The following is a 23,616-nucleotide window of genomic DNA, read 5'->3' as shown; positions in this document are numbered from 1 at the left end:
TTTTGGCAAACCAGTATCCAAAAATAAATTAAAAATACACGTATAATTAAAAAATAGTGACCAAAACCTCTACCACCACAAAAATAATGGACAAACATTGAAAACAATTTTCTTTTATTTCAATCCGATCCTTTCAATTAACACGATTAATTAATACAAAAAAATAAAGGATGGGTGTTAGAACTTTATGCAATTTTTATTCTTAACATTTAACAGTCTATTTCATATACATTAAGATTAAAAATCGCTTAAAATAATGGACTTTTTCTAAATATCGCCAATACACAAAAAATCATGACTCACTTGATTTTCAAGTGAAGTTAATTTTAAGTTCTTCAAAATCTAGCTCACAACATTTTGACAGAAACCTTTAAAGGAGAATTTGGTGGTGATGTAGAATTTCAACCCAAAACCTCTTATAATGAAAATCAGTTGAAGAACAATTGACTGTGTATGAAAAATTATTCATTCTTACTTGAATATACATTTATGACCACAATTTATACCTTGTATTATTTTTTCATAATTAATAAGTTTTGAGTGACTTCTGCAAAATTTCTGGACATGAAAAAAAAAAATCCTCAGTATCTCTTATTGATAAGTTTTGTGTGTATTAAAGCTGACATTCAATATTTTTTTTCAGATTTATTTGAGAAAAAATGCATCTTAGGTGCATGTAGCTTATACGAATCAAATTAACACAAGTAGAGGATACAAAAATGTAAATATTCTTCTTTTAATTTCAAAAGCCTATGATTTAAAGATAGTACATGTACAAAAATAAGTACATATTTCAAGATGACACAAGCATATATGCAGGTACAAATCTTTCATTTAATTCATTTTCTTTACAATTACAATAGATAAATAAAATCACATTTTCAATTCAACATTTTGTCTTCAAATTAACATGTGATTTGAACACAAACTTTATCATGAAGGCAATTTTTCAACACAAAAATTTTCAATTTTAAAATAATTATACACATTATTTTCTTCTAGAAAATGTCCTGTTTTAAATTTCTAGATTGTAACAAGTGATATATCTCCACTTTTTCATTTGTCATCTGGCTGAATTCTTACAGCCAAACCAACAATGGTGGGTTGTATTACAATAAAATGTATAGTCTATCGATTTCTCTGCTATGAACTCAGTTTTCATAAAATCTTGGGCAAGCACTAGTATTCTAAAACTTACACCACACAACCAGTCTTTTTTAAGTAACATTGTTATAGTTACATATATAAAATAGTTACATACTCTTATCATATACATGTACATATAAATTTATCATTATATGTATATATACCCATACATAATTACATGACATTAATAATGGTTCATACTCTTAACAGATCTCTTTTGACACATAAAAACTAAAAAACATTCTCAAACAAAACACACTACAATATTCATTTCTCTCATTCACACATTTACTCGGTAAATGTAAAGCCTGTCATTACATATTACGATATGCATGTTTGCAGATTAATTAGTTTTGAAAGTGAAGAATAAGAATAAAATAACCTAAATTAATTTTTGGGGGGTTGGCAAAGTGAACATCTGTCCAATTCTTTACTCATCAACAAATTAACAACACAACTTTCCAACCATGAAAATGTGTTCACATTTACATCCAACTTTCTCGAAACTGACGATCCACAAAAAATAACTTCTATTGCCTGTATTGCACAAATTAAAAAAAAAAAAAACGTCAGCTTCCAGTTCTCCACAAATTAAAAAAAAAATAATAACCGTCAGCCATAGTTCTTAGACAAATGATTAGAGGAGTAAAAACATAATAAATAAGAAGAAGTAAGAAGAAATGTCACAAATATTGAAGCAAAGACATTTATATAATTATATATGTACAGGATCCAATGCATAAGATCTTGCATTAGTCTAATCATTTATAACCGGGGTAGGCTTGGGCAGGTTTGGGATAACCTCCAAATGCAGCCGGTCCCCCTCCCCCTCTGGCGTAGGGGTTGGACTGATTCCCTGGGGTGGGTCCTGCACTGCTTGGTGGGGTGGCTCCTGGCTGGGGCTGGCCTGCATATCCCCCTTGATACATCCCCTGTGGAAAAAACTCTTTCTTTAGTCAGTTGCCATTTATTTATGGATTCACTCTTCCATGTTTATTCTATGATACAAGAATTAGTCAAACTTTTGTAAATTTGGAAGAGCATTAATACTTCATATGCATTACAAATATTAAAAGATTACCAGCTTTGTTTAGATGGTTATAGAAAAATATCAAAGTTTTTTGACATATTATGCCAGATTGAAAAAAGAACAGAGAGGATAAATAATGCATTTGATTTACAATCTTCAGAGGCATAAAAATTAAACTTAACAAAAAACAAATCATCGATATGTGTGAAACATAGATAGCTTTTACTTACTTTTACCACTAACAAGTATTCAATAAATATATTAAACCTACTTTTTTATCCTCCCAAACTAGTGTCTTTAAAAAAATCAAACGAATTTTTAATAAAATTCAGGATACACACACTGACTTCACATTTTATTCCAATGCCATGTGCACATCAGATAACACAGTACACTGCAACTCAGCCTCCTTTTGTAGAAGAGCTCTTACCATATTTAGACTTACAGAGTTATCTCTCTTAGAGAATTACATGTAACAGAATATTAACACGAACTGTATTCTATATTTCATGAAACTGAAAAAGTTACCGGTTGTTGTTGCTGTTGATTCCAAGGTGTGGAGGACACAGGAGGCATCTGACCTTGCCCAGGTTGAGGCTGGCCTTGACTTTGCTGAGGCATGCCTTGACCTCCATACTGCCCGTAACCATAGTTACCACCTCCCTGCTGTGCGGGATACCCAGGATGCCCTTGGGGAACACCTTGTGGAGCTGACTGAGGAGGAACTTGAGGCATGCCTTGCTGTTGGCCTTGAGGCATTCCAGGCATGCCTTGCCCTGCCTGACCAGGTGCCATGCCCTGAGCAGGCTGCCCAGGGGTCATTCCATGGGTCATGGGGCTGGGTTGTCTCTCTGGCTGTGAGGTGGCGGGGCTCTGGAAGGGTCTCTGCTGGGGACCAGCCTGTGATTGGGGAGCTTGTTGCTGGGGCCCTCCAGGGAAACCTGAGGTTAGTTAAAAAATACTGGATATTAATCTTCATAACTTTAAAATAGTAAAAAAAATAAACCAAATTAATTTTTATTTTACCAATCAAAGATTGGCTTTACAAGTATGATAAAACAAAATACAGAGTAAAAAGAAACAAAATTCTAATTTTCAAGTTTTCTTTTTCAATTTGATAAGATTTGTTTGAAATAACTATCACTCAAAACTAGACCTTTTTTCTTTAAAGGCAGATAACAATAATAAAGCAGTATGAGTTGGCAAGCTATTGCACAGCCGTATACCTGGGTTCTGTTGAGGGTAACTCGGCTGCTGCCCTTGGTAGCCCATGGGCTGCTGACCAAAGTTTGGCTGTCCGGGGTGCTGCTGGGGGGTGGGTCGCTGGGGCTGACCCTGAACTGGCTGTGGGGACACAAAAGCTGAGGGGTGGGAGACGGGGGTGGCGGGGGCAGGAGAAGACTGCACGCTGGGTTTGTGATTGGTTGAGGAGCCGACACTTGATATACTGTCTGGGGTTCCTGATCTTTCAGGGCCTACAGTAACAGATATTCAACTGCTAATGTTCTTACAGTTAATGAAAAATAGAATGGAATCTTCAACAAACATTAAAGTTTTATCTTTCTTTTCACTGGGCACCATTGTAAGAGTAGTTTTTCTGCTCATAGAATCCATAAAAAAAATTCACTTTAATTAATTCTTCGGAATAGTCATGGCACAATTTATTTCATAATTATTTGTATAATCAAACATCATTCGTATAACTTTTGACTCATCAACATTTACTTGAAATGAAATTGTTTTGCAATGAAATGTATGTGATGAAATATTTCTTGGAGAATTACCACTCATTCCAAATGAAGACATGACTTTGCTGGCACTTGTTTCTTCTACCGACTTCTGACTGGAGTAAGGATCAAACTCCTTGCTGTGAGACGGGTCCCTCGGCTGGCTGGAGGAGGCCTGCTCCGTCCGGCGACTACTTTCTGACACCACCATTGGCTCATCTACACAACAAAACAAACAGTTCTATGCTTCAAATCAACAGAAAAGCTCTCTCAGACATTCTAGTTTTCCATTAGTTTGACAATATCCAAAATAATATTTTTATTTCTGCTAATATGGAATAACACAAGAAGAATTCATTCTAAAGTTTCCAGAAAAGCTATCACATTAAATTAGACAGTCAGGATTATTCAATTCTCATTTTACTTGCTTAACTTTCATGTAAACTAACACACAGCTTTGAGATACCTTCAGTAGAGATTTGAATTACTCTCCTTTTTAAAATATCAATACAGGACAGTGCCTGAGAAACTAATGAAATCTAAATTTTAGATCATTTCTAATTCAATCTCAACTATAAAATCTTATAATATTGTGCACAGTACAACAAAAACTACTTTTTATTTAATAAAGGACCTTTATCTAAAGAATATCACATAACAAAAAAATAACCCTCCTAGAAATACAACAGCTTCACGGAATAAAAATGAAAGAGTAGCAGGAGTTACTGACCTTTATTAGCAGGTGCCCTTTTGCTGTCGACAGAGCTGGAGATAACGTTTTCCCCCACCTCTAACTGGTCCAGCAGCTGAGTGACACGATCTCGGATCTGTCTGAGCTCCCTCCTAACTGTCGTAAGCTGTGGACTGTTTCCAGACGCCGAGTGACTCATTGAACCATTGACTGAAACATACAAACAGGTTTTAGATAGTTCTATTTACTCTACTTACTGCATATATATCAAAGTTAAAGCAACATGTACACTTGTATTTTCAAGATCAATCTTTGAAGCTGAGTGGTTTGAGTACATCATAACTTTTCTGAATCATTTTAAAATAAAAACTTTAAATTTAAGATCAAACGGAATTTATATATAAAGTGAAAATGCCCAACTTTGCTTAATTTTGCCATTGAATATATGGATATAATAAAGTACTTTATCAATTAATAGACATTTACATTTATTTACAATAATTTAAAAAATTGAAGAAAAATGAATAAACAAAAATTATTCTGCTTACCAAATAAAGTGATTTTGAGAATTCTGCTACACTGGATGGCAAAGGACAGATCAGAATCATCAAAGATTGTCACCAGATCTTGATCTACAAAGATTGTGTAAATCTTTCAAGACTTTCAAAGAGAAAACCAGATTCAATGTGTTTTCTTTCTTTCTTTATATTCACGCCATTATAATAATATGCTGTTATTTTCATCATAAAACTTACACTTAATCCAAATATTAACATAACAGAACAATTACACAGTTAAAATTATCAATACATATCAGGTATATTTAAGCCTTAATGTATACAGTTTCTTTCATTTGTTTTGTTCCAATTTTGTGGTTAACCTATATATAGTTTATAGAACACCATAAAAAAGTTATAGATTAATTATGCAGGTATGAATTTTTCAATGCATACACACCAAAAACTCAAGAAAATTGAATTTAATTTGCTTTTACAATACACAAGAAAAATACAGAATGTTTCAATTTTTTTTTACAAAATGCATATAATACATGTAATGTCAATCAAGTTAGCTATTGTTATACCTTCGTCTTTGTATTTGATAAGAATGTCATCGTCATTGTTAAGTTTTCCCCGGAACACTCTCTGCATCATCAGGACCAGCTCATCATAAGTAATGTCTTCATTGTGTATAGGAATCCTTCTTATATCATCCCCCAGCTGGACTTTGATAATCAATTTCCCACTCAAATCCATTATCTTTCTATAATTATCCTGTGTGATAAGAAGCAGTATCATTTTAAGGCAATCTACATAAGTGAACTAACTAGCACAAAACGCACTTGTGGAATATAAGGAGTATAGGGTTTTAAATACAAGTACTTCATTAATCATAACATACATGGGCATTTCAGACATTAACACAACAGAACAAACCCGTTTTGGACACAATACTTATTCAATAATAAATTAATTATTCAGAAATATTAGGAAATAATTTTTGTTCAACAATATATTTCCGAGCTATCTAATAAAACGATAACATTTGTCTAAAGTTCTAGTTATTCTCAAACAAACACAAACAAAAATTCTAGAGGAAATTCGAACAACTTAATGATATGCAATATTTCGTTTCATCTTCTTAAAATACCCTTTTAATGAAGCCGGTGTTGAGTCAGTCAGTAACAAATGGTTGTAATTCAGGGGTATTTATTGTTTTTCATCATTTACTTACCTCACACAATATATTTACGTAAGTTTTCGTTGAGTCAATTTGTCAGATGTGGCGAATAGCCGCTTACATCCTCTATTAACTTTGTTGACTGTGAAGGCCGCTCATGTACAGGTAACTGTGCATGTATATCAAAATGATTGTACGAAAAAATAGCAAATTTATCTCGTATACCAAATTATAAAAAAAAAACATTTAAAGTCGTTTCATATAAGTAAAGTGCATGTTCTCTCCTTTTTCCTTTTTTTTTTTTTTTTGGGGGGGGGGGGGGGGGTCAAAGGTTTAGTTCGCCCTATCTAACAGCATTTTGCATTAGTCGTTCCGCCCAGAGTCCGTTCGCCAAAATTCTTTAATTCAATTCTTGACGTAATGCTATAATGGGCCTATAAATAAAAAACAAACTAAATTGGTGAAATTGTTGAATTTTTTCCAGTTAGCATGGTTAGGCGTACGTAAATTATGGCCTGATATTCACCTTCTTCCTTTTTTCTTTTACTACAAATACGTTATATTTTGAAAACAAAGTTTAAGAAGATTATATATATGTTATCTATATTAGCTATTGAAATGAGCACGCAATGAATCTATGTATACATGTATTTTCAAAGAATATGTTATTTTCAACTACAAACAATTTCTTAGTTCTCAAAATGCCATGATCTATAATTAAGGAGCTGATTTGACGGGGGTTTTTTGGGTTTTTTTTGTTTGGGGTTTTTTTTTTTTTTTTTTTTGCAGTTTCACTTTTAAAATCAAATATAATTATTACAGACCGTATACGTAGCGCCGGGTGAGGACGTGTACATGTAATTCAAAATACAAATAAGAATATTCCTTACATTTATAAACAAATCAAAGAATTTAATGACAGGGATAGCCTTAATTATGGTGATGTATTCGTCTGTAGATTGGCATAGCGACTGTCCCCATCTTATTTTCTATATGCATGATCATCGTCATAGCTCAAGGATTAATGTATCGGGCATGTGAACCGCAGATAATGAGTTCGAATTCGCTATGGAGCTTTTGTTCACATAATTTACTGATCAAATCAAAATTTTGAAAATATGATTATTTAAAATCAAAATTGCACATTTATTTTGCCTATTTGACTTATATACTTCTTCTTTATCGTATGCTATTTACCATAATCAAGGGGTTTTTTTTGCTTATTTGAGAATTTATGTTTAGGTGTAGTGAGCCACCTTAAAAATGCAGCAAACTACATGTAATATATAAAAACAGCCACAATTCAATGTTAAAATTACCGTTATTTATAGTTAATAAATATATATTGAGCTTATCTTTGCTTTACTTGACCAATTTATTTACTTTGCTCCAAGGTCATCGGACATGCACAAACGTTAAATTATTTTTTTGGCGCGAAAGCCTCTATGACGTCAAAAAAATAAATAAACGTATGCTACATGTAGCCGTTACGGATGTTCTTCTCTCGAAATAAAAGACCATGGAAAACATTTTACATGAAAATGGAATATAGACATATGGATCAGTCCATCCACACAAGGGAAAGGCCCAGGGACACACCTTTGCACTCCCGGGCGACGCTATTGACGCCGACAGCGGACAAAGACAGCAGACGGTCTTGGATTGTGTGTGGCGCGGTGATCGTGACGCAGATTCTAATCCTTGGCGTCCTTTACGTGTTTGGAATCTTCTTTGTGGTTCTGACGCATGAATTTGCGTCCACCAAAGCCAATGTTGGTTTGTATCAAATTAATGAGTGCTTATTAATCACAAACTAATCATTATTTGAATTTAATGTCTGTAAAAAATAATTAGACATTGAAATAAGGGTAAATTAATGGTACAATATAAATTTTGTTACTCAAAGGGCACTCCATGAGACTATAAATAGTTACGATTTTGTCGTAAGTTCTTTTGTAAAACGCAGCCCTGGTATTATATTAAAAATTATAAAAGTATATATATCATACGATGGTAGCTTTTAGTTGAGGGTTACAGATATTTCATGGGTTTAAGTTTGGCGTACGTCGTGACGTTGATAACGTTAAAATTGTTACGTTGTCACGGAGGAAACGTCATCGTTTGGCGCTGAAACATAAAGCAACGAACCACATTTTTTTCAAAATGGCGAAAAAGGAGAAAGCTCTCCTATGTGATGACGAAGAATCAAATAATACTGAGAATGAAGCGCAGGGATTTACGAAAGACAGTTGGCGGGCCTTCCTCGTTTGTTTTTCGTTGTTGTTGAGTAGGGCGTTCGTTAACGGAGTCCTCCATTCGTGGGGATTTTTTCTGGTCGCGTTCGTTAGGGACATGAAGTCATCGAGGGAGCGTGCCGGTAAGTATATCATGAAATTTGGGATTATATAGAACAAAAAGTCGCCATCCTATTGTGGTGCAATTCATATAGATTGCGGCGCTGAAGTGCATGGTGATTTGAAATGAAATGACGATCTTGCAATAAGTGGGTTGCAATTGCGATTTCAAAGATAACGTATAAACATAAAACTTCATAGAATACCTTTATCATTAAAAATGGTTGCGACTACATTGTACTCTTTCACAAGTTTCTGCATGCACAGATATAATACTGTGCATTCGTTGAATCTGATTCCCCCGAGAAAATAGTTTATTATTCATTGTGGTTGGGATATGTGCATTATGCTTTTGCAAAAAAAAAACCTTGTAAAAGAATGAATGCACAACTCATCGTCGGTTCCCATGGGTTTTCTATTTGTTACACTGCTTAAAAGATAGAAAGTCAGCGGGTACCAACGATGTGCACAGCAAAGCTTCCAACTGAAAGCAATTTTTTTTATAACAAACGATGACTTTTTACTGAAAAATTGATACTGAATGTTAAGATAGTTTCGCAAAAAAAATTATATATTTAAGACATTGAAAAGCAAAAGATGTCATTAATTAAAGAGAAACCATTTATTTAAATATTTATGAAAGAATTTAGATTTTAGAATTAATTATTGAAGGACTTGTCTCCAACTTCAATTGACTTAATGAATACATGTACCGCACTACAATGTACTTTTCTTTTTAATTAAAACTGCTAATTCGAATCTTTTTGTAGCATGGATTGGGTCCGTGGCCTATGGACTGTCGATGACCTTTGGACCTGTGGCCAGCGCCCTGGTTAACCGCTTCGGACACCGTGTGGTGATGATAACCGGGGGAATCCTGTGCTCCGTCGCCGTCTTTGGCTCCTCCTTCGTGACGGAACTGGGTCAGATGTTTGGTTCCTTCTCCGTCATCTACGGAATAGGAGCCTGCATGTCTATAAGCCCCACTATGACAATCGCGCCAAACTACTTCGACAAGTACATGACTCTTGCTGTGGGCCTTATGACGGCCGGTAGCAGTGTTGGTACTTTGATTATGGCGCCTCTGTCTCAGGCGCTTATTGACGCCATCGGTTGGAGGAACACGTTCCGCTGCTTCGCAGGGACTTGCCTTTTTAGCGCTGCCTGTTGCTGCTTGGTGCGACCTTTGCCCTCGGCGGCCACGGAAACACCACTGGAGACAATAAAACAGTCCCCCGCCGGAAAATTGATGAAGGAACTGAAACTCTGGAAGAACAGGGTGTTTATCATTTGGACCTGCGCGGTTACATGCGTGATGTTTGGCTATTACATTCCCTATGTCCATTTGGTAAGTTCAGTTGCAAAGGTCTTTTTATCTTATTCACTTGAAGTTTCCATTGATTGTCAGCATGTTTGTTAGCACAAAGATTTGGACTTCTTTATAGTTTTCATACAGTCGTTCTGTTCTTCTGGAGTCTTGTCGCAAAAGACAATTGCTTACGAACGATTCTTGCTTGTCTTTTATTAGTGAATACTGTGATGACATGCTAGTGTCCCTTCACTCAGTGATCTGTTTATTTTGGCCAGGTTTCCTACGCACAAGACATTGGGATTCCGCCCGAGAAAGGATCGATGCTCATCATGGTCCTGGGGATATCCACTGCCATCGGCCGCATCATGTTCGGCAAGATCGTCGGTCTGGGCGTCCTAAACCGCCTTCACATGCACCAGTTATCGATGGTGGTAACTGGAACAGCCGTGATGATGTTGCCGATGATTCGCTCGTTTACCGGAATAATCCTGTACGTTGTGATCATAGGATTGGTTGACGGTTGTTACGTTGTCCTCCTGCCGGTATTGACGGTGTCTCTGATGGCGGGAGAAAACTCCGTGACGGCTTGGGGCTTTCTGATTGGGACTAGTTCTGTTACATTCACACTTGGTCCCCCTGTGGCTGGTGAGTCAATGTTTGAAGGGTGTAAAAATGTTTCATTTTAGAGAATTATAGTTTTATGATATTGCGTAATTTTAAAATGTTTTCGCAGTTGAAAATCCTTTTTTTAAAAGTTTGTGCTTTAAATCGAATTTTTATTTAAGGAATGAATTCAATATTTATTTGTTTTATACGATATAAAATGTTTTGAGGCAGTTTACGCTTTATAAAATTTCCCTAATTTTGTATTAAAAATTGCGGTGATTGGTAAATATTTTTGCGATTTTGAAATCCATTTGGAAAAAAAATCTGTTTTTCCAAAGAAAGTGTTTTATAAGGAGACTTGTGAATGCACTGAATAAAAAAAAGAAAATATTCAATTTAATTAAAATTGCGTTATTAAAAATTAATTAAGTCAATTTCCTAACGTTTTCGCGAATTTTCCATACAATACAAAAACTTTATAACACTTTACTTAAATGTAATTGATAAATTTCCAAAACATTTTCAAAACGAAAATGTGTGTGGTCTCTTACCTTGTAATAACATTTTTCAGAATAAAATTGAATGAGAACGATTTGTCCCTAAAATTCTGAAGTATTAAGAATTTTTTTTTTACAGGTGCTTTGTATGACGCCCTGGGGTCGTATAACGTAGCCTTCCACTGTGCCGGAATCCCCGTCATAAGCGGCGCCCTGATTCTGTTCTTCATCCCGTGGGCGCAGCGAACGTCACGCAGCGTGAACGCCATGGTAGTGGTCAGTGATCTGGACTGCCCGGACCGGGAAAAATACGACTTCGCAGACGACTTGGTAGAAAGGGCAAAAAGTGGGCGCGAGCGTCGCTCTATGTCCGTTGGGAATGACGGCTTTGTTGATATTGCCCACATAGATCTCCGTTTTCCCGACCAAGAGGAACCAAGCAAAGGAAACCTACGGGACCAAGGAACGTCCATGTCTCCGGAGGATATTAAGCATGTCCCACAGGATCTCGGCCAAGCCATCTCCATGCTGCAAGAGAACGCCAGACTCATATCCGAGATGTTGGCTAACTGCAACCCGCAACCACGAGCTGACACGGCGCAGCATGAGAACTGGAGCGCCAAATCTCGCAGCGAAATGGTTCAGGTTTGTAACTTCTTTTTCAAAGTTGGTATCAAATAATTACAGGTAAGCTAAATATGTTAATACATAAAGTACATATATAGGCCTATACAGTTAAACATTTCATCAAATATTTATACTCACTTTCTTAAACAAAAATTCGCACAATTAATTAATCAATATTTACGTCTGCAGCCGACAGCTTTGGACATTCAGCCACAGAAGATGATAAGCATTATGTCTATTCCTGGAGGACTCACCATAAGTCACTGGGAGCCACGAGCACCGAACCAATCAGATTCCGTAAGCAACCCGCCGTCCATGATGAGTTCCCAGAGCTATCTCCAGAACGCACAGTCATTCCATTCGAGGAATATTTCTGACTTTGGATCCCCAGGAACGCAAGCCTACAGTCCACAACAGCACCACCATCAAAATGTAGCGACAGTTACATCACCGAGTGGAAGGACCACCAATCCGTTCCTGACTTCTCCGAGTCAAACTGTCCCCGTCAAGCAAGATCCAGTAGATATTACTGCCTCAGAAAAAATCAATATAGAACTTTCGAGAAAGAGCTCCAGTGACAGAGCAAGAGGCACAGAAAGCCCCTCAACTAGCAAATATCTTTCCCCTCCCTCACCTCAGGGACCAATTAAAAGCCCTAAACACTCTGGAACCTCTGGCCTCTCCCCAAGACCTACAGTTATCTCCCCTGTGCTGTGTCCAATACCTGAAGTAACAAACAAACATGCAATTGACATTCATCCTCCAGCACCAAGGGCAGATGAAGTGTCTGCTGAAAATGACCTTGACACATGGATAGACAATTCACCAAATGACCCTGACCTCTGTTTGAGACAAAATAGTACCTCGGGGCAGGAATTAGTGGCCTTGCCGTGTGGCAGTACAGGAACTTCTTCAGACATGGGAGTTCAGTCCGATTCCAACTCTTCTGTGAAGGAGTCTGAAAGTGCTGCCTCAGCCCGAGAGATTGATGTGTTTACTCATCTCTTTGATGACCAGGAGGATCAAGCTACGTAGCATCAAACATCAAAGCTGAGAAAAGATTCGCATCTGAAATACATTGCTTACAATCGTCAGTAGTTTTAACACCCAGAATGATTGTGTTCCAGGTAGTGTATTTTGACCTTATAAAATGTCAAGGTCACTGAAGTTAGTCTTTGACCTTGACCTTCAACACATAAAATGTTGAAAATGGTTTTTCACTGACAACTGAATGGTGGAAAACATTATATAAATGTGGAACAATGAAACAAATCGCCAAGCTGTAAACACATTAAAACAAATTTTAAAACAAAATGGAATGAAAATTACTTAAATTTTTTTAATGAACACATCAACTAATTGTATAAAAGAAATACAAAAGCACAACTATATATGTACTGTAAAACCTGAATATTTTAAGGGAGTATAATTTCACAAAATTTACAACCTTAGTGAACAAATCATTCACACTGAATTTTTTTCTCAACAGAAGCAAAGAAACCATGCAATAATTTGCTCATACAATTATATATCTCTCATCACATTGTGATAAATTTTTAAATTAAATAAATTTTTTAATTAAATTTTTAAAAATTGTTGTAAAACTTCCTCATGAAAACTTTTCCTTGGTTATAGATTTATTCATATAAAAACTGGCAAACCTAGTTACTAAGTACCTGATTATTATTTACAAACCAACTTTTAAAACACACAAGTCAAGGTAAATAAATATATACACAACCATGGAAAGTATACATATAAATATCAACAACAATATCACAATATAAATATTGTGTATAAAATGTGAATCATACAATAGTTAAACATGTAATGCCTTTTACAATAAATAAATTATCGGTAGCTCGAACAAAAAAAAAAACAATTAAAAATCACACACACACAGGCTGCATGCAATTAATCTCTTGCTGACAGCTGAATATTTCAATTATTTTAATACATATATGTATTAAAATAGAGAGAGATAGAATTTTTCAAATTTTTTTTCAAAAAATGAAAGTATCGATAACAAGTAAACAAAAATAAATGTATCCATATGATTAATAATGATTAAATTTTTAGCCTACCGGGTAAGCAATATTTTTCATTGGAGATATGTATATATTTATTTTTTCAAAATAACATCGGTTACCCTAACTTTTGAAATATGTGTATTGGAAATGAAAATATCACCGGTACAATGTGAAATTATGGAGTTTCTACAATATTCATAAAGTTTGTCATTATTGTTTATTATAATGTCAGTTTAAATGGAGACAAAAAAAAAACAAAGTTCTTTTGATATAATTGTTTTGATTATTCAGTACAATTTCAATTCAAACTGAAAGTAATATTCAAATAATTTTGATAAAAATAAATATTAAAAAACTTTGTCAACACATGTAAACTATTTTAAGCATTTCTAATTTAAGACTATTAGCTACAATTGTATAGAATAATTGTAAAATATTTCTAAATTAGCATTTTCATAGTAAAAAGGCAGTCAATATGTATAATTTTGTAAATATCATTTTGCATGCCAAATGAGTTTATGTTCTTGCAATAAAGTATTAGTACTGATAATACATATTTAACTTGAGCTTTGGAAGTGCTTAATAGGAAGTCATTTACTTTGTGCACTGTCTATCAATTGATTGATAAAAGGTAGATAGTTTTGATTTCTGTTTATAAATTATGTAATATACTATATTATGTTTTCTTTTATGTCAAATTGCATTTTATTGTGTTGAGCTTAATTTTGTCAGAGCACAAAGTCATGAATAAAATTCTGCTGACATCAGCACAGCAAATATGTTTTATTAAATAATAACAGGTTTGCAGGAATCAACCAAGACATAAAAATTTCCGAAATTTCTTCATTGGTAATTAAAAATTTCTGTCAACTGACTCTTTCTGAGTATAAACAATAATTCTCTTGTAAACCCTATGCATTGTTTATAATTATACAGTCACGAATTTACGTGTATGATGTTAGCAGTGCACTTGAACTTCATTCACTGCAGGAAGACCTTCTTGGCTGAATCGACGGTAGATCTACACATCGGGCAGGTCCGAATTGTTTTCGCACAGTCCTCACAACACAGCAAATGTCCGCAAGGCAGGAAAACGGTGTTGAAGTTGGCATCAAAACAAATTTTGCAGCTGGGATCAAAAGACTCTGCAGACTTATTCAAGCATTTCATGTCTATCATTGAAGAAAAAGAAAGTTATTGGTCAAAATATATAATAATTAAATTGCATGACACATGACAATTACCAAGCAGACACACTTACATATGTAGTCTAATAATGTAACATGATTTAATGATCGAGACCTGTTTCAAATTCCAGCTGGTGATGGCAATTCATGCATTATATAAGCAAATTCAAAACCTACCTAAATCTTTTTCTGATTTAACCTGAACAACCTCTTCTGTTTTCATTTCTCCTAAATCTAGAATGGCTTTGACTAGAGTTTCTACATCAAAAGCAGCACCTGCAAAAAAAAAAACCAAAAAAAAAAAACCCATTAAATCTCTACTAAGTCAAATATCTAAATAAATTGTATGTATAGGGGTGCAAATATTTAAATATTTCCAGTTTAATAAATCAAAGATTTCTTAAAGAAAATTCATTTTCACTGGAACAAAGTTTCATATGAGAATATTTACATTTGCAAAATATGCTGCCTTATATGAGCCAATAGGATAGCGAACATGTTCAATTCTGTGTGAACTTTTTCATGACGACACAATGATAACCACACATGCTTATCGCTTGGTGGTTGCAATATAGTAAACGTAAAAACACAGTTTTATTAATGATTCTGAACGACTTCCCATTCTCAAATACTTAACGTAAATATAAATAATAAACAGCATGCAATGTTAAAAAGTTCATAGGAATATGAACTATAAACTGGTTGGTACATGATCAAGTTTAAACGTCAGAGGAACTTTTTGGGCTTCATAGGATTTGATCACCTGACCAAAGAAGTTCATATCTCAGTGAACTTTCTAAATTGCTGACGTGTTTATTTCTTAAGTAAAAGTGGATGATGGATCAAATACTTACCACATTTCTTAGCTGCTTTGTTAATGACTTCAGGAGAGAAGCCAATTTGTTTGGCCAGCTCTTCTGGTGAATATGTTTCTTGAACAGGTACCTCTGCAAAAAAACATTTAGATTACTCATTTAGATTAAAACAAGACCTTTTTCTCCATTCTTTAAACTATAAAAGCAGAAATATAACATTAATCATCAAAATCAACTCCCTAATGAAATTTTCAAATTGTTAATTATTTACAGTGGAAGATTCCTTATTTCATGTGAGTACTTAAATCCACGATTCAACCGTTTTGCATCCAGTCGCAAGAATATAAAATCACAAACGTTGAATTTTCATCATATGAAAAAAAAGAGCGATATTTTAAAATCCTTTAAACATAGAGATGCGCTTAATGCAATTTTACATTGATATTAATTTCTCACATTCTATAGTAAAATGCCCACTTTTCAATCAGTCAAATTAAATAACATAAAACATTTAAAAAATATGCAACCTCCAAAAACATTTACAAAATAATACAACTTCACACATATTTAGGTTACTGTAAATTCCTAATTAAAAGCGAGGCATTAATATCCATGTGAAATCGCAAGAAGCCTGCTTGCAAATTTTAAAAATAAAAAAAAAAACAAACTATGAATATATTTCGGCATTCGCGATTTTATGTTTTCGCGATTTGATGGAAAACCATTGAATTGCGGAATTAAGTGCTTGCGTAAAATAAGGAATCCACAGTATTATAGACACTGGTTTCCACATTAAGCACCACTTACTACATGTGTTAGTTTTTGCCTTCTCTTTACTTGCTTTCTCTCTTTCCAGCTGAAATTCAAAATAAATTTTGTGGGGTATCACAACAATACAAATCAGATGTGTTATGGAATTATATACAAGCAAAATCCATATATCTTGAGCTGTGACATTGCTTGGGTTTATTCATCCCGAATTCAAACTTTGAAAATTTTTAAAATTCTTTTTATGCTTAACATTGTGCACTTAGACAAGGCACTATATCTGCTTTGTATCAGTCCAAACTTCTGCCGTTGCATTGGAGCCAGTTTATGCTGGGTGTTAACATGCCCAGGACTAATGTCCCATCCATGGAAAGTAAATGACTCTCATCTGCTTCATAAGGCCTAACAAAAAAATAGGTTTGTTTCCGCTTTCAGGCTGAAAAAAATTAGGGTCGGTAGGTCGGCTTTTTTTTTTTTCTTTAATCTTTTTTTTTTTCCCCACTCCATCTGTTCAATTGTGCATATTAAAACCATTTATCTATTAAACTGAGTAAGATAAAAAAAAAAACAACCCAAGTATTTGTTGTCATTGTTTAAATGATGTGATGAACTTTTTCCCTGGCTGGAGGGAACATTTCTCGAGCTCAATTGGCACGACATGTGCTGCCATTAAGTGTAAATAACAAACATCTACACAACACTGATGACATCTAAATAAGTTCTATAAGCGTTTTTACGACTTAAATTTAGAGGACACAATAAATTTTTTAATATTTTAACAAAAAACGGATAAAAACGGAAATTTAAGAAAAACTCGAGAAAAAAATTTGGGTCGGCGGGTTTAAGTTAGGGTCGGTCGGGAAAGCGGAAACAAACCTATTTTTTTGTTAGGCCTAAGCAACATTGATAACGAAGTTAACATTAATAAGTCTCATAGCTCAGAGAAGGATTCACTAATTTTAACTGCGTTCATATTTTAATTTGCCTACTAAGAAAAACATTTTTTAAATCTGATTGACATACATTTTGGTGAATGCCGAAGGCATATTGTAAATATACCTATATCATATACTTACATGTATAGAAAATATACCCTTTTACACCCTGTACGATATAAAACCGAAAATTTGCCTCCTCGAGTTATATAAACAGTATGTACTGTTCAATTCCAATCTCCGAGTATGACGTCAAATAGTTACGTCGACGTCAATTTAGTATACAAACAGCTGGCACAAAATTTTCAGAGAAATTTATTAGTTATCATTTATTTTAATATATAGGCATGGAGCATCCATAAAATTTGATATTTTGTGCAATCAGACCATGCATTTTAGCCTGTTTTAAATTCAATTAGTGAAAACATATCTGATTTGATTGGGTAAAAGCAAAATATAGGTGCTTTTAAATACCACAGTACACGTATAGTTGCAAACAATCGCTATACAAACCGCTTTGACAAAGAATGGTTCGGACTTGATGACTTCCAACCACTGGCAATGCTTGAACCACTTCCTGTGTTCAGAAACTGGTTCATCACCTGGTTCCCAGTCAGCAAGAATACCACCACACCAAAAACATTTAGTCTGATCTCCTTTGCCTTCAAAAATAATTGTACAGAATTAGGAGCATTATAATCAATATGTTATAATGAATAGTCCATAGCTGCAACAAAATTCATGATCATTCTGCAATATTTGTCATTTCAACTTTGAAATTAATTTTATAAAATGACAAATCTGCAAAGAACTGTATACATTTACTGTGGTTTCATTAATATTCAAGGATGTCAATTTTCGTGGATAAAGTGAAACTCACAGTTTCAAGGATACATAAATTCTTGGCCATTGACCCTATCAGTACAAACTGTTAGTAGAAATTGCACTTCAATGAACATTTAATTTCATGGATAAACTTAATAACGAAATCCATGAAAATTGGTATTCAACGAATATTGATGCATGAAACTACATTATTGGATATTGTTGCAGAAAGGTCCATTTCACAGGACATTTAATAAATGGTCCTAGGATTAACTTCTATCATTTTCAAAGATTACTATACACAGGGTTATTTTTGCAAACGGTTCTGCCCTATCTTGAATTTGCCCAGACAAAGTTGTGATTAAAGAGCGGTAATTTGAGACACTGGAATTCGCCTTGTCTTAAATTTGCCCGCTGATGAGGGCAAAAGGTGCGAAAAATAAAACATGGGCGAATATCTTCCTGTATACAGCATTTCCCTTTCAAACTGCTTATAACGGTAGATATTACAAAACCTATATTTACCCAGGTAGAACATTCCAGCCTGAGCAAGGTCTTCCTTTTTCTGTGAAAACTGAGTTGGCCAATCACTGAATGACTCCAGGCGACTAGAAAAGTCTCGAAATTCCGGATACTTGTACGGAGATGCAATAAATGGACACTTGGAAAAGTGCTTTTTGTGTTCTAACAGAATGTCATCGCTGGGCTCCCAATCACTGAGGTTGCCACGGCAGTAGGTACATCTGACTCTATCTCCTTGCCCCACACAGTAAAATCCCTGTCGCACAAACTCTTCCTTGCTGAGGTAGTCTTTTGAGGCTGACCAATGATCGTAGAATGTTTGAAGGCGGAGTTCTGAGTCATGTCGAAGTTTGAGGAATTCCTCTTCAGTTATCTGTCCTGTCATTGCGGCAACTCTGCATACAATAATATATATTTTTTTTTAAAAACTGATTAAATTATAAAAACTTCAAATCAAATGATCATGAAAATAGTTTCAGTATTTGATATACGATATGACTTTTATCAAAATTTCTAATGTCAGATCTAGACCAACTTCAAGGAATGAATTAGAAAGAGTGTTTAAATTGCAACTCAGCGTGGCGTAAATCAAGGCAAGGAGAGCGTTTCAAAATTTTAATTGTACACCTTCTCACCCGGATCAGAAACCCTTGGCTAGCGAAGATGCACATACTATAGTAATTATGTTTGAAAGCATCCATTTAGGCAAGAGGTAATCAACATGTAATGATGGAGTACTTGTATTCAATACATGCATATTATACAACATTTAGATTGGTACCATCATAAATATATAGGACCGTTCAATATACAAGTAACTTAAGCCCATAATAATGGTAATGCAGGGTATCTGACAACTCATCCAGAAACAACAGTTTACTCCTTTGTAATATTCCTCAACAATTCCAAAGACAATATTAATAAATCATTGACATGACAAGTCATAGAATTGATAATTTACTCAAAGAAACCATAGTTTTATTATGAACAATGGACATTAATTGAAACTTATTGAACTTTTTTTTCAGTTGTCAATGCACAAGCTAGGACACAGAACCCTTTTTAATACTCAATTGTTAATTCAGGGAACTTGATGTGACCTCTGTATAATGGGTGCGCCACATCACCCGGCACTAGTACAGATGCAATCTTATTCAGGAAAGTTTTGAAAAATTGTGCTTTTTCATAATGGTTTATATATAAACCCCTTACACGGTATTTTGTAACATAATTTCCGATTCTTGGAAACAAAACAAAAAAGGGCTTTCTTTTGTGATTCATGTGGGTATGAAGGTACGGTATATAGCTCGCATTCCAGAAAAATAGCATAACTTGCATAAAATTAACTATAATCGATATTTTAAAGAAATAGAGTAGGCAATACATTGTAAATGTTATCATGAATCTGTGTTTTAGCGACACTGCTTAGTTAATTTTTTAAAAATTTTCCACGTTTGCTCACAGATGTTAGCACCGGATGCTGATGGGGAGTACCTTTTTCGATAAAAAAAAAAATCGTTAGGATTTTTCATATAAGAAATACATGTACATGTAAATAACGGTGCGTTGTAAAAAATTCTTTAAATTAGCAATTTTAAAAGCATTTATTTGAAATAATTACAGTATTTATATTATAAATGGGGACAATTGCCTTTAAATAGGCATTACAAGTTTTCAAAAAAATTTATATGTCCCAGAGAAAGGGGGGGTTCCGACCCCCGGAACCCCCCCCCCCCTCTGGATCCGCCAATGTCAACCATGTATTACATGTAAATGCCATTGCATTGTCTGCAAAAATAACAAGCAAGGAAAACATAAATCAAATGCATGACTACATGTGCGAAAACAAAACTTACACAAATATAAATTATAACTGTGCTGAATTGTAAATGCCCATACTCTTCTAAGTTTTCTGGACAGCCAAGGGTATTTACCGATTCATTCCAATCAAACTGATAATATTCTTCAAACAGAAAGTTGCCAGGAACGCGTAATTAGTTGACAACCCATTTTGAATATATTCGATTCTTCAATTCTCTCAAATAAAATTGCCATATTTTGGTAATAGGCTAAATGCAAAATAGAGATTATGTTCAGTTATCAAATAGATATATGGCCATGATAACAATATAATGGATATATGACTTGTTTCACTTTAATCCGAATACAAAGTGTATGAGTTAATCATTATCTCATCAATGCGCGAAAACTCGCGGGAAGTTGATGGAGACAGGTGGTGGGAAATAATATAAAAAAATGTTGTCAAATAATATAACACAAGTCAGCTCACTGCAAAGAAACCCGGCATGTCCAAGGTGCAATGGATTTTATATTGCGAAAGGTACGGTATTTAGAATGATAGATGCTATTGCATTGGTTTAAAAACAAAAGTCAAAACAGCAGACACCAAAACAGCGTGTGATCATGGACATGTAGAATGTATGTCATGACAAGAGCTGATGGACTGTGTTTTGAGGTGATACTATCATACTTAAGTATTGTGTTGTAACACTAATGTTACTTCACCAATATCTTTTGAAAGGGTTACAGTGCAAAACTATAATCCATGGATGTCAATTTCTAGGTTTTCTGTATTTCATGTAGCTGCAGGTCTGTAGCTCCCGGTCTGAAAAATTCGGATGGACGACCTGGGAGCTACAGTGCCTCCCATAATAAAAAACTGCAATTTATGGTGCACAAAAAATTGCGCTAGTTTTGGACTGATTAATCTCATTTCCGAACATATTCTGTACAAATATTTGATTCCAAAAAATTCCTCGGACAATTTACTACAGATATCGTCACTTCACTTGCCTCTGATATTCTTCTTAACACGATCACCAGCCCTGTGAAGTGAAGTGGTGCAGCTTGTTTACATGTAAAAATGGTGACTCCCGATCTCGACGTGAATTAATATACTTTATTTTCCGAGGTCGGTAAGCATGTTTCAAAGGAAGTCTGAGGCAAGTAAAGTAGCAATATCAGTAGTAAATTGTCTGAAGAATTTGATGGTACTAATTGTTTTGCCAGAATTTGTGTGAAAATAAGGTTAATCAGTCCAAAACTAGCGCAGTTTTTAGTGCGCCGTAAATTGCAGTTTTTTACTATGGTAGGCACTGTAGCTCCCAGGTCGTCCATCCGAATTTTTTCAGACCGGGAGCTACAGACCTGCAGCTATATTTCATGCTGCTCTATAGCTAATTTATAGAAATTCAAATGAAATTATTCATGTGTATTCTTTTTACTGCATGTACTAAAATATGTTGTTTGGTGGGGGTTTTTTGGTAATTGTTTTGAAGTCAATTTTGAGGATGTTGGATTATAATGGTTATAAGAACTGTGTCTAATATCATTCACAATACAATGTCATATTTTTAAATTGGAATATGTTCTGGCCAGTTATTTTATTTAAATTAATGTTACTTGCATACTTACTTAACTTCTACTAGTCTATGTACCATTCATTCAGATTTTAGCAGAGGTTCTGCTCAGAATTATATTTGGACTTACTTTAAATTATCATAATTTTTTATGCGTAATATTACTAAATTATAAGGGAATGCCCAAGATAAAGACAAAAATGGTCGGTTTAAATATCAGTAACTTGAATCAAGGTCTAGTTCTGATTCGTTCTACCTGTTTTACTTTTAATTAATGAACCAATGATTCCAAAGTACATTCTAGATAAAAAAAATCATCATGGAGCAGACTGAGAGGGATTGAGTGCCTAGCAGAGCTTTTCAAAGTCTTTTTAATTGGAAATGTACTTAAGTATATTATTTTTTTCTTACTTTATATAGAAAATAACCGACAGCACAAAAGTCCTCTGATACTAGATTGCGGCCATACTTTCTGTGAGGGATGTTTAACAAAGCTAGCTAGAGATACAAAGACCTGCATTGCTTGTCCAACATGTCAAGTAAGTGTTGATAGAGCTATTTAAAATATTAAGTACAAATAATTCGGGACTCATGATTCTCTATAGTTGGTCTTGTTTAATTCAAAATTTACTGACTCTATTAATTAAAAATCATGAACTGAATTATTTGGTTTATATGTACTTGCTCTGTTAAAAATCATCATGAGATACATACATGTATTTTCTTCCTACTAGAGTTGTATATTTATTCTTGATGATTAAAGCCTAATCGAATATTGATTTATTAAATATTACAGAAAATATCTTTAAATATGGATTGTTTGAGAGTCTTGAGTATCAAACCATGCATGTACATGATGTCCCCAAAACACTCTCGGATAGGAACCTTTAATTAACTCTCCATGTACTAATTTAAAAGAGATCGAGTGTTGAAGATAGTTGATGGTATTTGCTCAAGTGTTCTTTTTGATGGATTGAAATGCATGCACCTTAGCAGACAGACTCATATTGTTCAATTTTAGTACTCTTTTCTTCTCTGCCTATGTTAAAATTTCAATTGGAAATGACATTTCTTTTCTCTTTTGTAAAGGCAGTAACACAGTTACCCCAGGGAGAGGCAAGTGTAAAGAATTTATGGCCAGATATCTATGTCATGGGCTGGATGATGTGTCAGCAGAGGGCACTACTTAATCAGTAAGTTGTACATTGTATAAATGATCACAGATTTCTGTTTCACAGACTTAATGATGTGTCAACATTATACACCATCATATTTATTAAGCAGGTAAAAAAATCTATAAATGATATTACGGTAAGAATTTATGATCTATTTTTGAATAGAGAGTTGGAGAAACTTTCCCCAGCAGGAATGGTCCAGAATCCAGCATTTAGGAACCAGGCCGACAGAGAAGGTATACTTTACATTTAAATCTGAAAAAGAGAATTACTTTTACAAATTTCAATTGTTTATATGTTATAAATGAA

The 23,616-nt window shown here is 34.4% G+C and overlaps 4 protein-coding genes across 15 annotated transcripts in view; 2 read left to right on the top strand and 2 right to left on the bottom strand.

The window, feature by feature from the left end:
* Positions 1-97: 97 nt before the first annotated feature.
* LOC117691810 (protein TFG-like) lies at positions 98-6,440 on the bottom strand. Its single transcript, XM_034478592.2, has 8 exons — positions 6,329-6,440; positions 5,679-5,868; positions 5,143-5,226; positions 4,634-4,804; positions 3,961-4,122; positions 3,403-3,651; positions 2,705-3,117; positions 98-2,078 (listed from the first exon to the last, which is right to left on the bottom strand). Exons 2-8 carry the CDS (start codon positions 5,848-5,850, stop codon positions 1,908-1,910), a joined length of 1,422 nt encoding a protein of 473 aa, XP_034334483.2. The 5' UTR covers positions 5,851-5,868; positions 6,329-6,440; the 3' UTR covers positions 98-1,907.
* Positions 6,441-7,749: 1,309 nt separating this feature from the next.
* Positions 7,750-13,636, top strand: LOC105318848 (uncharacterized). Of its 2 annotated transcripts, none has more exons than XM_011416142.4 (5): positions 7,750-8,050; positions 9,399-9,976; positions 10,216-10,585; positions 11,183-11,688; positions 11,860-13,636. In XM_011416142.4, exons 1-5 carry the CDS (start codon positions 7,768-7,770, stop codon positions 12,703-12,705), a joined length of 2,583 nt encoding a protein of 860 aa, XP_011414444.4. In that variant the 5' UTR covers positions 7,750-7,767; the 3' UTR covers positions 12,706-13,636. The 2 variants fall into 2 exon arrangements, with proteins under 2 accessions (XP_011414444.4, XP_019919099.3); XM_020063540.3 differs by lacking the exon at positions 7,750-8,050 and adding an exon at positions 8,384-8,651.
* On the bottom strand, positions 13,630-20,765 carry LOC105318837 (putative inhibitor of apoptosis). 3 transcript variants are annotated; one of them, XM_066072115.1, is made up of 7 exons: positions 20,609-20,765; positions 18,756-19,147; positions 17,919-18,067; positions 16,510-16,558; positions 15,742-15,834; positions 15,065-15,163; positions 13,630-14,872 (listed from the first exon to the last, which is right to left on the bottom strand). In XM_066072115.1, exons 2-7 carry the CDS (start codon positions 19,135-19,137, stop codon positions 14,682-14,684), a joined length of 963 nt encoding a protein of 320 aa, XP_065928187.1. In that variant the 5' UTR covers positions 19,138-19,147; positions 20,609-20,765; the 3' UTR covers positions 13,630-14,681. The 3 variants fall into 3 exon arrangements, with proteins under 3 accessions (XP_065928187.1, XP_065928188.1, XP_065928186.1); XM_066072116.1 differs by having other exon boundaries at positions 20,652-20,765; XM_066072114.1 differs by having other exon boundaries at positions 20,687-20,764.
* A 178-nt stretch (positions 20,766-20,943) lies between these two features.
* Positions 20,944-23,616, top strand: part of LOC105318839 (RING finger protein 17) — a 46,484-nt gene continuing 43,811 nt past the window's right edge. For all 9 annotated transcript variants that reach the window (XM_066072108.1, XM_066072110.1, XM_066072109.1 and 6 more), the window contains exons 1-4: positions 20,944-21,093; positions 22,553-22,671; positions 23,222-23,325; positions 23,473-23,543. In XM_066072108.1, coding sequence (XP_065928180.1) covers positions 21,009-21,093; positions 22,553-22,671; positions 23,222-23,325; positions 23,473-23,543 — 379 coding nt within the window. In that variant the 5' untranslated portion in view covers positions 20,944-21,008. The remainder of the gene's footprint in view (positions 21,094-22,552; positions 22,672-23,221; positions 23,326-23,472; positions 23,544-23,616) is intronic.

This window comes from Magallana gigas, chromosome 9 (genome assembly GCF_963853765.1).
Source record: "Magallana gigas chromosome 9, xbMagGiga1.1, whole genome shotgun sequence".
Lineage (NCBI taxonomy): Eukaryota > Metazoa > Mollusca > Bivalvia > Ostreida > Ostreidae > Magallana > Magallana gigas.
Note: the sequence above shows the minus strand (reverse complement) of the source record. Positions and strands in the feature narration are given on the sequence as shown.

Excerpts from the sequence above, each read along its gene's own strand:
- LOC117691810 (XM_034478592.2), bottom strand. The coding sequence starts at position 5,850 with ATGGATTTGAGTGGGAAATTGATTATCAAAGTCCAGCTGGGGGATGAT. Across the intron at positions 5,227-5,678 it reads TATCAAATACAAAGACGAAG|ATCAAGATCTGGTGACAATC; the intron begins GTATAACAATAG and ends CAATCTTTGTAG. Across the intron at positions 3,118-3,402 it reads TTACCCTCAACAGAACCCAG|GTTTCCCTGGAGGGCCCCAG; the intron begins GTATACGGCTGT and ends AACTAACCTCAG.
- LOC105318848 (XM_011416142.4), top strand. The coding sequence starts at position 7,768 with ATGTTCTTCTCTCGAAATAAAAGACCATGGAAAACATTTTACATGAAA. Across the intron at positions 8,051-9,398 it reads GTCCACCAAAGCCAATGTTG|CATGGATTGGGTCCGTGGCC; the intron begins GTTTGTATCAAA and ends ATCTTTTTGTAG. Across the intron at positions 10,586-11,182 it reads ACTTGGTCCCCCTGTGGCTG|GTGCTTTGTATGACGCCCTG; the intron begins GTGAGTCAATGT and ends TTTTTTTTACAG.
- LOC105318837 (XM_066072114.1), bottom strand. Across the intron at positions 15,835-16,509 it reads GGCAAAAACTAACACATGTA|AGGTACCTGTTCAAGAAACA; the intron begins GTAAGTGGTGCT and ends GTTTTTTTGCAG. Across the intron at positions 15,164-15,741 it reads CAAAGCAGCTAAGAAATGTG|GTGCTGCTTTTGATGTAGAA; the intron begins GTAAGTATTTGA and ends TTTTTTTTGCAG.